The sequence below is a fragment of the Drosophila virilis genome, chromosome X (assembly GCF_030788295.1).
Source record: "Drosophila virilis strain 15010-1051.87 chromosome X, Dvir_AGI_RSII-ME, whole genome shotgun sequence".
In the NCBI taxonomy this organism is placed as follows: Eukaryota; Metazoa; Arthropoda; class Insecta; order Diptera; family Drosophilidae; genus Drosophila; species Drosophila virilis.
This window is the reverse complement of record NC_091543.1, coordinates 15,331,435-15,344,493: the sequence shown is the minus strand read 5'-3', so window position 1 is coordinate 15,344,493 and position 13,059 is coordinate 15,331,435. Positions and strand designations below refer to the sequence as shown.

Genomic DNA, 13,059 nt, shown 5'->3' with positions numbered 1-13,059 from the left:
AACAACGCGATAAGCTGTTCAGTTTAAGTAGGTGTGAAACATTACCTTCAAAATCTACAAAAACATGGCGGGATTTGAAAAGATCTAATTATTATTGTATATTTTAATCATGGCAACTGTTACACGTAACTAGCTATTTCCGATATTTTACTATATATTTCCATTAGCTTGAAACTTGTCTAGTCATGTGAGTTGGATAAGAGTTGCCTATGAAATCGATTCCTTCATGTATCGAAATAGTAGACATCGATAAGTCTATTTTATTTCTACAGAGCTACGAATTATTTGAAACAATTCAAATTATTTTGATGCAACTCAAAATAGTTTGTACATTGAAGATATATATATATATACATAGATATACGTAAAGCTACAATTATCAAGGAAAATAAATTTTACATTGAAGATTTCTATATTATTTTTCCCATAATAGTTGATGAGTCAAATCAATAAAATAAAATTAGTTGGTTCCAAAAATAAAAATCACTTTCATTTATTATATTTATTTCTTAACAGATCGACAAGAATAGCAAAAAGTTTGAAAAACTTAGTTTTCAGAAATCGGACAAATGACAATAAGATAATTTGACTTAATTGAAGATTTTTCAATAAATGCCACAAATGGTTAGCATGGCAGAAATAAAAAGCTGTGACCGATTAAAATTGATTGATTTTAAGCAGCAATTGTTGTGAAGGGCCTTGAAAATTTCTTCGGAGATTTCCTTGAACTACTTAAGAAGCATATAGAGATTTTTAATGTCTCCAAGGGTCGATGCTTTGGCTGTCAAGCAGCTCAGCTCAATGCTTTAACGGTCTGCTGAATTCACTTTGATCTAGGCAGGTACAAAATGCACACATTCAAATATTCGCACGCACACACACAGACACTCAGGCACACAGAGATACAGAGAAACACACATATGACATCGCGTAATTTTTAATAAAGCAACACGTTAAGCTTGCTCATGTTCATGAATACTCACCCCAAGCTCCACGTAAATCGTATAAATTGGATAGGGCAGGGCAATCACCATCCCAGTTAGCCAGGTGGCACAGCAGCAGACGAAGCCGGGTATGCGCCCCTTGAGCGGATCGTTTAGCCAGCGCATGCGATCCCAGGCAATCAGGATGTGCGATATCATGGCAACGTGTAGCGGTATGTCCTGCAAGCACACAAACAAAGAGATACCAGATTAGGGGGATGGGCGGTCATGGAAAAGGCAAAAGCTGGTGCTGGCTGATTCCTCAGCTTTGTTAACTTAGTCGAATGGCTTGGGAAAATATTTTTTGGGCGTGTGCGGTGATTGAAACAAATTTGTTTGCCTCTGATTGTTGTTGCACCCACCAATGGAGCAGGCTCGGCTCGCTTGGCTGCGCACTCACATATGTACTCATCTATATGTGTGTGTGTGTGTGTGTGTGCGTGTGTATGGCAACATCTTGTTATGCTTGAATGGCGAAATCCCAAAGATTTGCCCGACTATCCATTTTCGGCTAGGTCTTTGCTTTGTTTATTTATTTGCTTGAGTTCAGATTGGATATTGTGACAACACCTCACGCACGTGTGTGCTTGTGTGTGTGCGTGTGTGTGTGTATATCATATATTTAACAGATTGTTTAGCAATGGGCAATGGTCAGTCTATACGTCTTGGCATAACTAAGTACCTAGGCGAAGTCGTGAAGAACAAATTATTTGGCTGTCGAAGCTTCAATACCCTTGCAGCATTAATATTGTTTACTTGCTTAACATATTAATCCAGATAAATCTCGTTACTGAGGCTAATCGAATTTGATGGAAACTAAAACGATAGTTCTGGGAAATATTTACCCAAGCTTGCACTACTAGCCCGGCTTAAGAAAAGGACTAAGGACAGCAACAATCATTCATATAAATGTGTTGTGTAAATTTAGCTTGTTAGCACGGCAAACGTGAAGTCGCTGGTTCAAATCCCCCAGTTATTTCTACCTTTATTTCTTTTTATTTACTTTGTTATTAAGTAACTACGAAAGAAGGAATGAAAACTGGTCGAAAGTAAATGGGTTTTATCGAACATAATTCAAATTTTTCTATGAGCCTTAAAGATCTAGCATGTACTAAATATTTCGCTCTACCTATCCTCTTAAGATTTTGATAAGATTGAATGTTCTATACAATGTTCTGTAGATGACTTTTTGTTAGGCACTCATATTGCCCGACCAAGATATGGAACTTAAAACTTGAAGCACTTGAACAAAAAGACCTGGGCACTTGGAGTTGGCTCAGTTCCACTCACATTTCTCGTCGAGTGACAAGAAAATTCACCAGCAAGCATACTGGTGAAGTGCCAGAAGAGGACACATAGGAATGTTAAAAAAGATATAGTCGTAAATGCAATGTGCATTCATTTGGGTTTGACTTAAAATAAAGAAATTCAAGGCATCATCGAAGTGAACTGTAATGTTTGTGGGCTGTGGCATCAATCAATTCCAATGGTGGGGCAAGGCGTGCAGGGCTCGCACAAATACACACACACACACACACACACACACACACGCACAAAAAGATAAATGTATGCGTAAATGCCACAAATATCCGTTTGCTATTTGTCGCCCATTGTGATAGCAATCAAATCGAATCATATCCGTTGCTTACGATTTTGCCTCTTGGCCCTTTGCCTCTCCAAATGCGTCTATAATACAATCTAAAGCAGCAGCTAGCATGTAAAGGCTGCATTTCAAAATTGAGTACATACATGTGATATTATTGCTTTGTGTACACGTTATTGTCTGTTTTGCTGCGCATTTCACTCAGCGGCCGTGCTGCTTCTTCCCCTGGGAGCCACATGTCGGGAAATGCATGCATTTTGAATTTTTCAGGGCTTAAATATGACACTCAAATGTATATATATTTCAAAGCGCATGGCCTTACCTTTCAAAATAGGATTTTATCAATTTTGTGAAAATTGAGGGATTTCTATAAAAAGTAAAATACCCTTAAGCTGTGTACACTATACAAGGGGCCGCCCAATAAATTTGTTGTGTCTGGCTCTTATGATTTTCGGGTAGCAGATAAACATTTCGCCCATTTTCAATGAATACAGATAAAGATAAATAAAAGAAAGAAATTAATCGTTTTATCGAAACTTCTACTCCTGTCATGTAACATTTATTTTCGTCAAACGCTGAGACAAAGGCGACCTGAGAACGTTAAATAAAAGTAACAAAACAAATTGAATGAGAGTAAATTTCTGTTTTTTCGCCAATGCCTTACATTTATACACAGACAAATGTATATACAGAAATGTGTATATATTTATATATATATACATCAATGTACCTGCAGCTGTGAGACGTGTCAATCATTGTGGCTTTGACAATAAGACGCGGCAGGAGCTATTGCGTCGGTGCTGGCAATGTCACAGGTGACAAGGGGCGCAATGTGTTGAGCCAAGTGTGGACTGGTAAATCACTTAGGATAGGTATCGTTACGGTCTTTTGATTTTCAGGTGCTCTTAAGGAGCCTGACATGCCAATTAGGTTCAGTTGGTAGCCCTTTGGCTGTCACAGAAATGAGAAAAGCGTCGGGGATAGGCGCGTGTCGTGTGCAGTCGTGCATGTTTGGGGAAATCGAATCGAATTGTGTTTTGCAGCTAAAAAGCCCACAAAATAATGCAACTTTTTAGCTTAGGGCTAAACTCCTTCATGTTTTTTCCATACATCGCAAAAGTGTTGTACTCAAATAGAGGCGATTAAATACGCCTCCGACCTCATAGCATGTATACATATATACAGACGAGTTAATACAGATATGTCAAAACATGTCCCTCCTCTTTACACCAGTACATATGGATTGGACCACTATATGAAACAGGAATGATTGCTCGAATATATAGTTCGTGTCTTTTGGACCAACTTTGCTTTTACTACTTTTACTGCACTTCCTACAATACGTATATGTAACTCTAAAAAATTAATCGTTGATGGTAATGAAATAATAAAAGCTTTTCTGAGCAAATGTCAACAAGCTTAAAGTAGGCTTCGTACTTTCATATTGAGCTGCAGCTTGCGACGTGAATCTGAGCCAAATGTTTACATTTTTATGCATACACATTAGACTTACTTTTATAATAAAATACTGGGAAATTTACAAATGTGAGTACACACACGGACCGGGTTTTTTTTTACTATTATTTTAAATGTGTATTTGTTGACTTGAGCATTAGTTGTCACAATGGAGCAAAGAATTCTAAATGAGTTGGTTATCCAAAAAGCAATTAAATTTTCCATTAAAGAGTCCATGTCAAGAATCTTGTATTCATGTTTAAAGCATTAATGGGGCTGGGCGGGGTTTGACAATATCTAGCTCAAATAAGTATCAAATAGCACTTTGTTCTACTGTCTTGGCTTATAATTAATTAATTGAAGCTATTATTTCAATAACAGCAATTAAGTGCTATTATTTTGGAGTGCCGAAATTTAAATACCCTGCAGGCATGTGGCAATTTAACGGTATAACACTCTGATAAAAGTCAACATCATTTTTTTTTATGGAGTAAATATATGTGAATCGGAAATGTTATATACAATATTCTTGAGTAGTAAAATTTGCTAAATTTCTTTCACAAAAACTGATAACGATTGCTATTTTCGATAGACACTAGTCATCACATGGCCAGTGTTGGTCAACGATATGTGACTCATTGCGAAAAGATAAAACAATATGCTCCAACAAATTAATCTGCAATTTATGTTATATTCAATTCAAACGATGTAAGAAACCCTAATCTGCTTTAATTAGTCTGTACTGAATTACAAACGAAATATAAATTTATGCATTTGTAAAGATTTAAATCAAAACCAGTGTTTGACTATCGTGAAATGGAGCTTATATTCGACGTATTAAATTCATGAAAAACTGCACAAAGAGCTTAAATCGCAATAACCAGTTGAATTCATTGTTTGCAGTTGGTTCATATTTTAGTGTCTTATTGGCTCTTAACTGTTCCTCTGACCAATCTCTACTTTGTTTCTAGCTATGTGCTTTGGTAGCCTGCAATGCCCCACAGCACACTCCACACTCCCCCCTTGTCGTTTGCACTGCAATTCTGGCATTGTGTGCGGAACAGAGGAGCGTACCGATAAAGCAGACTGCGTTAAGTTTATTAACTTGTCGTAGTGCCATGAGGTTTATCGGCTCATCTGGCCCGCTGGCAGCGTTACAACGTTAGTACAGAATGTGAACTGGCCTAGACCGGAGTGAGCCAGGCAGATAGATAGAGAGACAGGGGAGAACTGAGATAACAATGCTCGTGTGTAAGTTTAATTAAAATTTGCTGGAGCCAAAGTGCTGGCCGGCTGGGAGTAATAAGTAACATTGGCACTCACCTGAAGCATGGGCAAAAAAAAGCACAGGAACTGGCCAAATATCCAGTTCTGGAGCAGCATCACCATCAACGAAATGGGCAACACCAGGGCGCACTGCACAAAATGGCAGAAGGCCAAATTAATGATGAACGCATGCGTAACATCCTTGTAGAGCCGATGGTACATGATGTACACAATGATGGCAATATTGAGGATAACGCCCAGCAGCGCCAGGGCCGCATACTGGATGAGAAAGAGCCAATAGACCGATTTAATGCTAGCCTTTAGTATCGGGCCATTGAACCGCTCCATATCCTCCGTCTCATTGCTATGGCCGGCCAGCAAGTGTGCTATCACCAGTAAATACTTGTCCGGCACATCCTTCCACTTCTCGGCACTTGTGCTTGCTTCCAGTTGAAAGTCGTCATTGCCAGCCGCTTGGGGCGTGGCCACATGATGCTCAGCGGGCGGCATTTTTACCACCTAAAATAGAAGACAACAGCAGCAACCACTATGAATATTTGACATGACAGGTAAGACCCAACAATGGCAACCAGCGGAAGACTGAGAGCGGGAGGAGGCACTCTAACAATGGTTGGATACTACATTTACTTTAACATTACGCATGCAAAAAAAAAAAATTGCATTTGTTGATTGAAAGGGAAGAGAGGGAGCTGCTGGAGGGGGCTGGATGTGCTGCACAGTTCGTTTTGTCAAGTTATACAAGACACACACACACAATTACCTGTGCATGTACACCCGACCAAAAAATTAAGTGAATAAAAGGCTTTGCCGTCACAGAAAAAGAGAAAGTGACTTTTAATCCTGAAATTGCAGAGTAACAAAAAGAGAAAAAGAAAAAATGTGAGCACAGTGGTCACACGCTATTGGGAAAGGCTTTTACTGTAGAACAAATTTAAAAAATGTTAAAAGGCGTTTCTTACAAAAGAAAAAAGAAAACAAAAATAATAATTTACTGAAAGACTTCATACACATACAGAGTTTAAAATAACAGCATAATATGAGTTTAATTTAATAAAGATAAAAATTATTGAATTTAGAAAGTAATTTCTAAAATATCTCAAACTCCAACGAAATTCGTCTTTGTCCAATTTATTCGCTTTGAAAGTGAGAGGCGCAACTTTAATGCTGCGTATGTAAATAACATTAGTAAAATGTATATTTGATTTTACCAGGCACTTCCATTTGGTAAATATTTGACAAGTGATTTTTCAGGTTGCCAAACTGCACTTGCTTTGAGCATATGGCAACACCAGCTAAACTTCGATGGCTAAATATGTAAATTATTTGAACTGCGCGTCAGCTTGACAATCGGCTGCGCTATCTTATACAATTCGAGTGGTTGTTAGCTAACATTAACTCAAAAAGTAACATGAGAAAATAGACTAGAATGCTTTTGTTTGCTCTAGCTAATTGCTGCCGACAAATTTGTCGGCTGGCTTGAATGCCGTCCATGGCATTACGTGTATAAAATTTCTATTCATTCATTTGATTCATTGTTTGCCGGTCGCTTTGCAGTTTTTTTTTTTGTGTTTTGTTTTGTTTTCTTTTTTTTCTATTTTTTTTTTCTTTTTTTGTTGCAGTTGTTGCAAGTTACGCTTGGTTTTACTTTGTTTGGTATTTGCTACGGAAATTGCCAAAACCATTTCAAACGGCGTTGCACCGACATGCCACATTATATGGAAATTGAAAATCTCAATGCGGCGTGCTGAACAGAACGTATACTTGTATACTTGTCTAGTCCTGGCAGTACGTCTGTCAGCTGTGCTTCCTACTACCTACCTTCTATACAAGGCTGTCTAGTTGTCTGTCTCTATTAAACAGCTCCCGTTGTGCGGACTTATTCAAGTGGTGTCTCCGCGTAAAGCACACATATGCTTAGACTATATATTTTTGCCGAACATTTAATACCCTCAATTTAAAAAACAACGCCAAATTTCTTATTGCATACAGCTGATATGATATAATTAACTGTATAATAAAATAAAGAATGCTTTTTATAAGCCGCTAAATGACATAATTATCACTGCACACACGGACATCCCAGATATGCAAAATTTACCGATCTATAATACTGAATAAATTTAAGATGGTTTTAAAACAACATTAAAGAAATATAGCTCAAGGTTTTAGGCTCAGGTGTCATCAGCCAGCTATATTGGCGATAAGCGATAGACATAGCTATCGATATCTATAACACAATCGATAGTGGCTCCATTTAAGAAAGTTTTAAGATAACCTTAATAACTAACGCTATAGAGTTCAGATTCAGATATCTTATGAAATCTTCCATTAAGCTTTTCGACTAGAGAGCAAGCAATATTGGCAATGAGCGATAAGCATAGTTATCGATTTGTAGTGTCGCCGATAGATCTATCGATCGGAATAATGTAGCTAATATCACGTGTTGCGTATAATTTTTTAAATATTTTTAATGTCCATTTCCCTATATCACATCACAATTTGATTGTCTTAGCTTCTCGCCTACACCTTTTGCCTGGGACTCGACAGCATCACAGGCTTCAATGGGCTGTTGGCTTTGTTGTAGGTTATGCTCCCTAATATGGCGACAAACTGTGTAAAAGAATTGTAGCACCAGCTGCCAGGGTATAAACATAAGCTTGTTTCGGGCCTACGGCGGCTCAAGAATTTCAATCTAGATGGCTAGACAATAACAACAACAACGCGTAGTCGCTGTCGCGTGTGTGTGTGTGTGTGTGTGTGTGTGTGTGTGTGTGTGTTGGCCAAATAGCCACAGCAGTAGCCGCAGGCAAACAACACCAGTTGCCCCGCTCCGCTTGTCCTGAAAGCCGGCTTTTGCCCGGCCCATGTCGACATTTGCCAGTTGTCGGTGTTTTTGTACTTTCCAAGCTTCCGCTTTGCCTGCCGTATTTCACTTGTTTTTCCCTTCTCTTTCCCCTGTTTTTTTTTTGTTTTGTTTTTATTTTTGTTTTCGTTGCTGCTTTTTTTTTCCTTTTTAAGCAGCGACTTCCGTTCAATTTATTGTACCTAATTTTTCTTCACTTACGAAAAATATTTGTTTGTGAACGAAGCTGTTGTCTCTGGACTTTAAAGGGTGCCTCGGGTAAGGAAATGTCGTCTCAAAAGGCACCCAACTGATGTTATTGTCTTTCAATTTCATTCAAACCTAATTTCCCATTTACATATAATTGCGCTTTAATAAAGGACTAAAGCGATCATTTGAAAATAATCGCTCGCTCTCGATACCTTAAAAGCTTCCATTCATTTTAGGCGAAATATATTCTGTCTCACTTAGCCATCACCCTGTATGCAAACGTATCCATTGTCAACTGTCAAGCACTCGCATAAGTTTCAGTCCCAAGTTGACAAAATAAGCGCCCCAATAATAAAATGCGAAGGCTGATTTGAAATTTGAAGATCGAACTTTACTAATTTAACTGAGTTTTAAAATTTTTTGAATAGCACAAGCACCCTATACAATGTGAAGGAATGGGCGCTGACTGCAGCGGCCGCTCGGTTTGATGACCCATGCAATGGCAGCTGCTGTTGGTGCGCTTAATTTTATTTGAACAGGCCCGCACTTTTACCCCTGACGCCCTTGGCCAAACAGGCATCAAACATGAGCAGTTTTTTGCCCTCTGTTTGGTGGCCGGGCGGGCCTTATCTGTGCCACGTTTGGGGGTACACACATGTGCCCGGCCCCAATCGAGATGGCCCAGCTCTCTGTCTATGCCGCAAACCCGGCCCCTGCTCGAGCCGCTGCTCCTGCCAGTGCCTGTCCAAGTCTCTGTATTTCTTTCGGCTAGCACGTTTGGTGCACCCTGTGCGAACGTTATATGCCGACCGCCTGTCGAGTTTATTATCCCCTTCAATGATTTATGCGGCACTGACAAGCCGCATTACGGCCACAGGGTGCTCCCTTGGGGTAGGGTGGCGGCAGCACATTGCACATTGCAACGTGCAACGTGCAATGTGCAACGTGCAGCGCGCAACTATCGCCCCAGTTACGCTTCAGTTCTTTTTTAGTTTGCTCATCTGCATTTGTAGCGAGCAGAATAACTCGGATTTTCCGCACTTGTTGAGCACTGTACAACCGCACACACCCTCGCACACCCAGTTACTGTCAATTTAGGTAGTTGCCCTCGTCAGCTCCCCAGACACCTATCTGCCAGCTGGCATATTTCTAATTTTATTAACACGATTTGTGTAACTTATGCGATCCTTAAGTCTCTAATTTAAATAAACTTGCAACCGACTTTTGTGAATTTTTGATGCGCCCGCTCTCTTTCGCCCACTATCTCCCTCCCACTCTATCCCAGCACATTTTTGAATTGCCTCAAAATGTCGATAGACAACGTACACGCTGCGGGCTGCGGCTGCGACGCCTTTGGGCAAACTCGAAAGTCAAGTCTGCGGTTGTTCTCAGGCATTTGCCTAGCATGTGCTTAGTCAGCTCCGGTAAAATTTCTGGAATTTTACCATAAATTCAAAATACTTTTTAAGTAAAAAATAAAAGAAAAAATATATATATAAATAAAGAAAATAAAAAGTGACTTGAACATTGCATAAAAGTCGGCAAGCACACTTTGCTCAACAGTTCCTAAGCAGTTTTAGCAAAAACTAAGCAGCTTACCACTTTTCAAGTCTGTTTTCTTGCAATTCTGTCAAAGTACACAGCCACTTATAAACTCTGTTCAGCGCAAAGCAATGCCAAGATGTAATACTATACAAATTCAATGTTGTGCCAACGAACTGCGTACATGTGGCAGCACTGGCCACAGTGTTGATAAACAAAAAAGGAAATAGGGAAAGGCACGGTTAACGATTAGCAATGTCATCGATAGATCATTTGTAGGGATCGATTTGATCAATCTATCAAGTGAATAATGTGCCAACACTGGCAACAGTGCTGGTAAGCAAAAATCAATTTGGATTGCAGAATAACTGATTGAAACATTGAGCAGTGCTGAGTAGCGCAAGCTTATAGTAAATTCTATCTTACCTAAAATTGTATCTTAAATTAAATAAGAAACACTTGCGAGCCACTTCGTAATGGAATTGGCTGAAATTTTTAGCAGTGTTGGATAGCGCAAATAAATGCACTGATATACTATATTGAAATATGAAACAGAGTTGCGCTAAGTGTTTCCACTTTATATCTGTTTCGGCATTCTTGATGTGCTAATCATAAGCTAAACTAATTAAACTTAAAATGCGCAAGTTAAAGCGAAAAATTCATCCAAATGGTAACGAGAATTGAAGCAACAAACTCGTTTGACTCTGTTCGCTGAGTAATGGCCGAAATTTAAAATCCCTTAGCTGACTAAAAGTTCCCCGAAACACACACACAATCAACTTTTGCGAACAGTATACGACTCATAACGCTGACAGATCTGGTTTTTACTAGTACACGCGTAGGTGGCCCAAAAGTGCCAGATTTGCAGCGCCACGAAAAACGCGGCCACTTAGCCTCGCAGCCAAAAGAGGGCGATGCGATGCGCCATTTAGTTGGCCATTAGATTTAATGGCGACTATGCGACGCACCAAAACAATTTGCCAGACCCAATGCCTGTGTGTGTGTGTGTGTGTGTGTATGTGTGTGTGTGACATGTGCCATTGCTGCTGTTTTTGGCTGGCTTCAGAGCCAACAAGAAGTCAAGTAATTAATACTGATTTCTCCAGCGCTCATTGATGCGGAACATCGCACACTAGACGAAGGTGCTACTAACGCCAACAACAACAACGACAACAACTACAATGGCAACAACAACAACAACGAGAACGAGCACAAGAACGACAGCATAAACCGCCGTCTAACAACTTTATGCGTCTCAAGTTTGTATTATGCTGGTTTCGTAAAGCGAAACCCGCCTGACATCTACCACCTAGTTGTTTGCGCATTTTGTTTACTCATAGCGTCTTTAATTGTTTAACACCAATTTTATTCGCATCCAAAAAGTTTACTAATTAAGTAGCTGTAGTCGGCAGATTAACATGATCTCATACTCAATATAAAATTCCCAAGATATTCTTACAATGAAGTCTTATAACCATATAATGAGAAAATAATGAATGTCTTAAGGCTTTCACATTGTATTCCTCGTAGTTAACAGAGAAGAAGAAAGCAAAAGAAGAAGCAAAACAAAGTAAATTTCCACATAATTTCATAAATATAAAATCAATCTCAATAACGTCGCGACTCTCATTGCTGGCGAGGTCATGACGCAGTCAATGACATGTCATTGGGTCTGTCAGCAGCTCTTCTTAAAGACCATGTCCTGTTTTTAGTATCTAAGGCCAGTGTGTTGAAAAATAGGTTTTACTACAAATGAAAATTTTAAATTAAATTACAACAAGGATAATCCGCATTATTAGGAATATATTCCAATGTTTCACTCCTATTATTATTGTCACTACAAATTATTATCCCCAATTACTAAATGTAGTCATCGTTTAATTGAATTAAATATAACTAACAAATCGGATTTGAATTTCTAGTGGTATAACACACAAATATATATGTCTATATAGTGTGCTAGTTCGACGCATACGCAAACTAATTAGGCATTTGGTATTAAGGACGTAAACAGGAAATGGGGAATAAGCATTGAACTGTTGTTATTAGATATTCAAATGCTTAACGACCCACACATATTTCGCTTTGAATATCAATTTACAATTTAATTAAAATGTATAAATTTCAGTGCATTTCCGATGGTCTTGGCCTTGGCCTATAAACCTATGTAAATTTATATATGTTATCCAATTAGTTTGCAAAGTATGGCGAATATTACTCAACCGGCGAGGGTCGTTCATAAAGCTGAAGCTTGAGTCAAGTTTAATTTCTTCATAGGGTACATTTCACGCCGGCCAAGGTTAACAACATATAAACACACCGAAGGTGTTCTATTATACGCAGACTTTGCTACCGACTCTAGATTTACAAACGCTTGTCCCCAGCACGTACCTACAACCAGTTGGGAATTATAAGCACCAAGCAGAAAACAGAGCAAGCAGCAGATGCATCGTTTGTCCCCCCTTAATAGCTTTATGTTAAAAATTCAAATAAATTACTTTTGGTATTTTGAAAGATGAAAAAGACAAAATTGCAGCCAACATTTTTTGATAATGTAGCTCTTTTAAAAACAAGTGCTTGAATTTCCAGCCAGATGTCATTTTCGAAATTCGATTTGAAACTGAAGAATCGTTTGCACGAACAGCTGCTTTTCACGCTTATTTCGAACTTGATGGTGGATTTCGCAATATTAAGAGTAAATCTCATCTGACCCTCGCGGCGTGTACGTTAACACCTGTCACGCTTTGCATATTATTCATTTGAATGATGTATAATTCCAACAAAATGGAGAATTTTATACTAAGCGCTGTTGCTGTTTTTGTTTGGCATTGCGTAAAACTCAATTAATTGCATACACGATGAACTTAATGGGCGTGTGCACGCCCCGGTCACTGCCAGCCAGCCCACATCCACGCCCTTGCCCATGCCCACGCTCATGCCCATGCCCACGCCTTTGGCGCTGCGCTGCGCTGAAAAGCATGCAACATAAAACACAAATGCGCTCGAATATCAACAACAACAACAACAAGAAGAAGAACAATAAAAACGAATGCGAATTAATTGTCTGGCAGCACGCAACGCGACGCTGCCAAATGCACTATTGAATGACTGGCAAAATATATTTAATTAGCAAACAA

The 13,059-nt window shown here is 39.0% G+C and overlaps 1 protein-coding gene across 3 annotated transcripts in view; it reads right to left on the bottom strand.

Annotated features, from left to right (window-relative positions):
- Positions 1 to 13,059, bottom strand: part of LOC6635427 (uncharacterized) — a 54,295-nt gene that overhangs the window by 24,014 nt on the left and 17,222 nt on the right. The window contains exons 1-3 of one of the 3 annotated variants that reach the window (XM_002059027.4): positions 9,980 to 10,087; positions 5,365 to 5,826; positions 984 to 1,163 (exon numbers count right to left, since the gene is read on the bottom strand). In XM_002059027.4, coding sequence (XP_002059063.1) covers positions 984 to 1,163; positions 5,365 to 5,817 — 633 coding nt within the window. In that variant the 5' untranslated portion in view covers positions 5,818 to 5,826; positions 9,980 to 10,087. Of the gene's footprint in view, positions 1 to 983; positions 1,164 to 2,732; positions 2,878 to 5,364; positions 5,827 to 9,979; positions 10,088 to 13,059 lie in introns of those variants that run through there. The other 2 variants (XM_015169092.3, XM_032439972.2) reach the window with 2 other exon arrangements.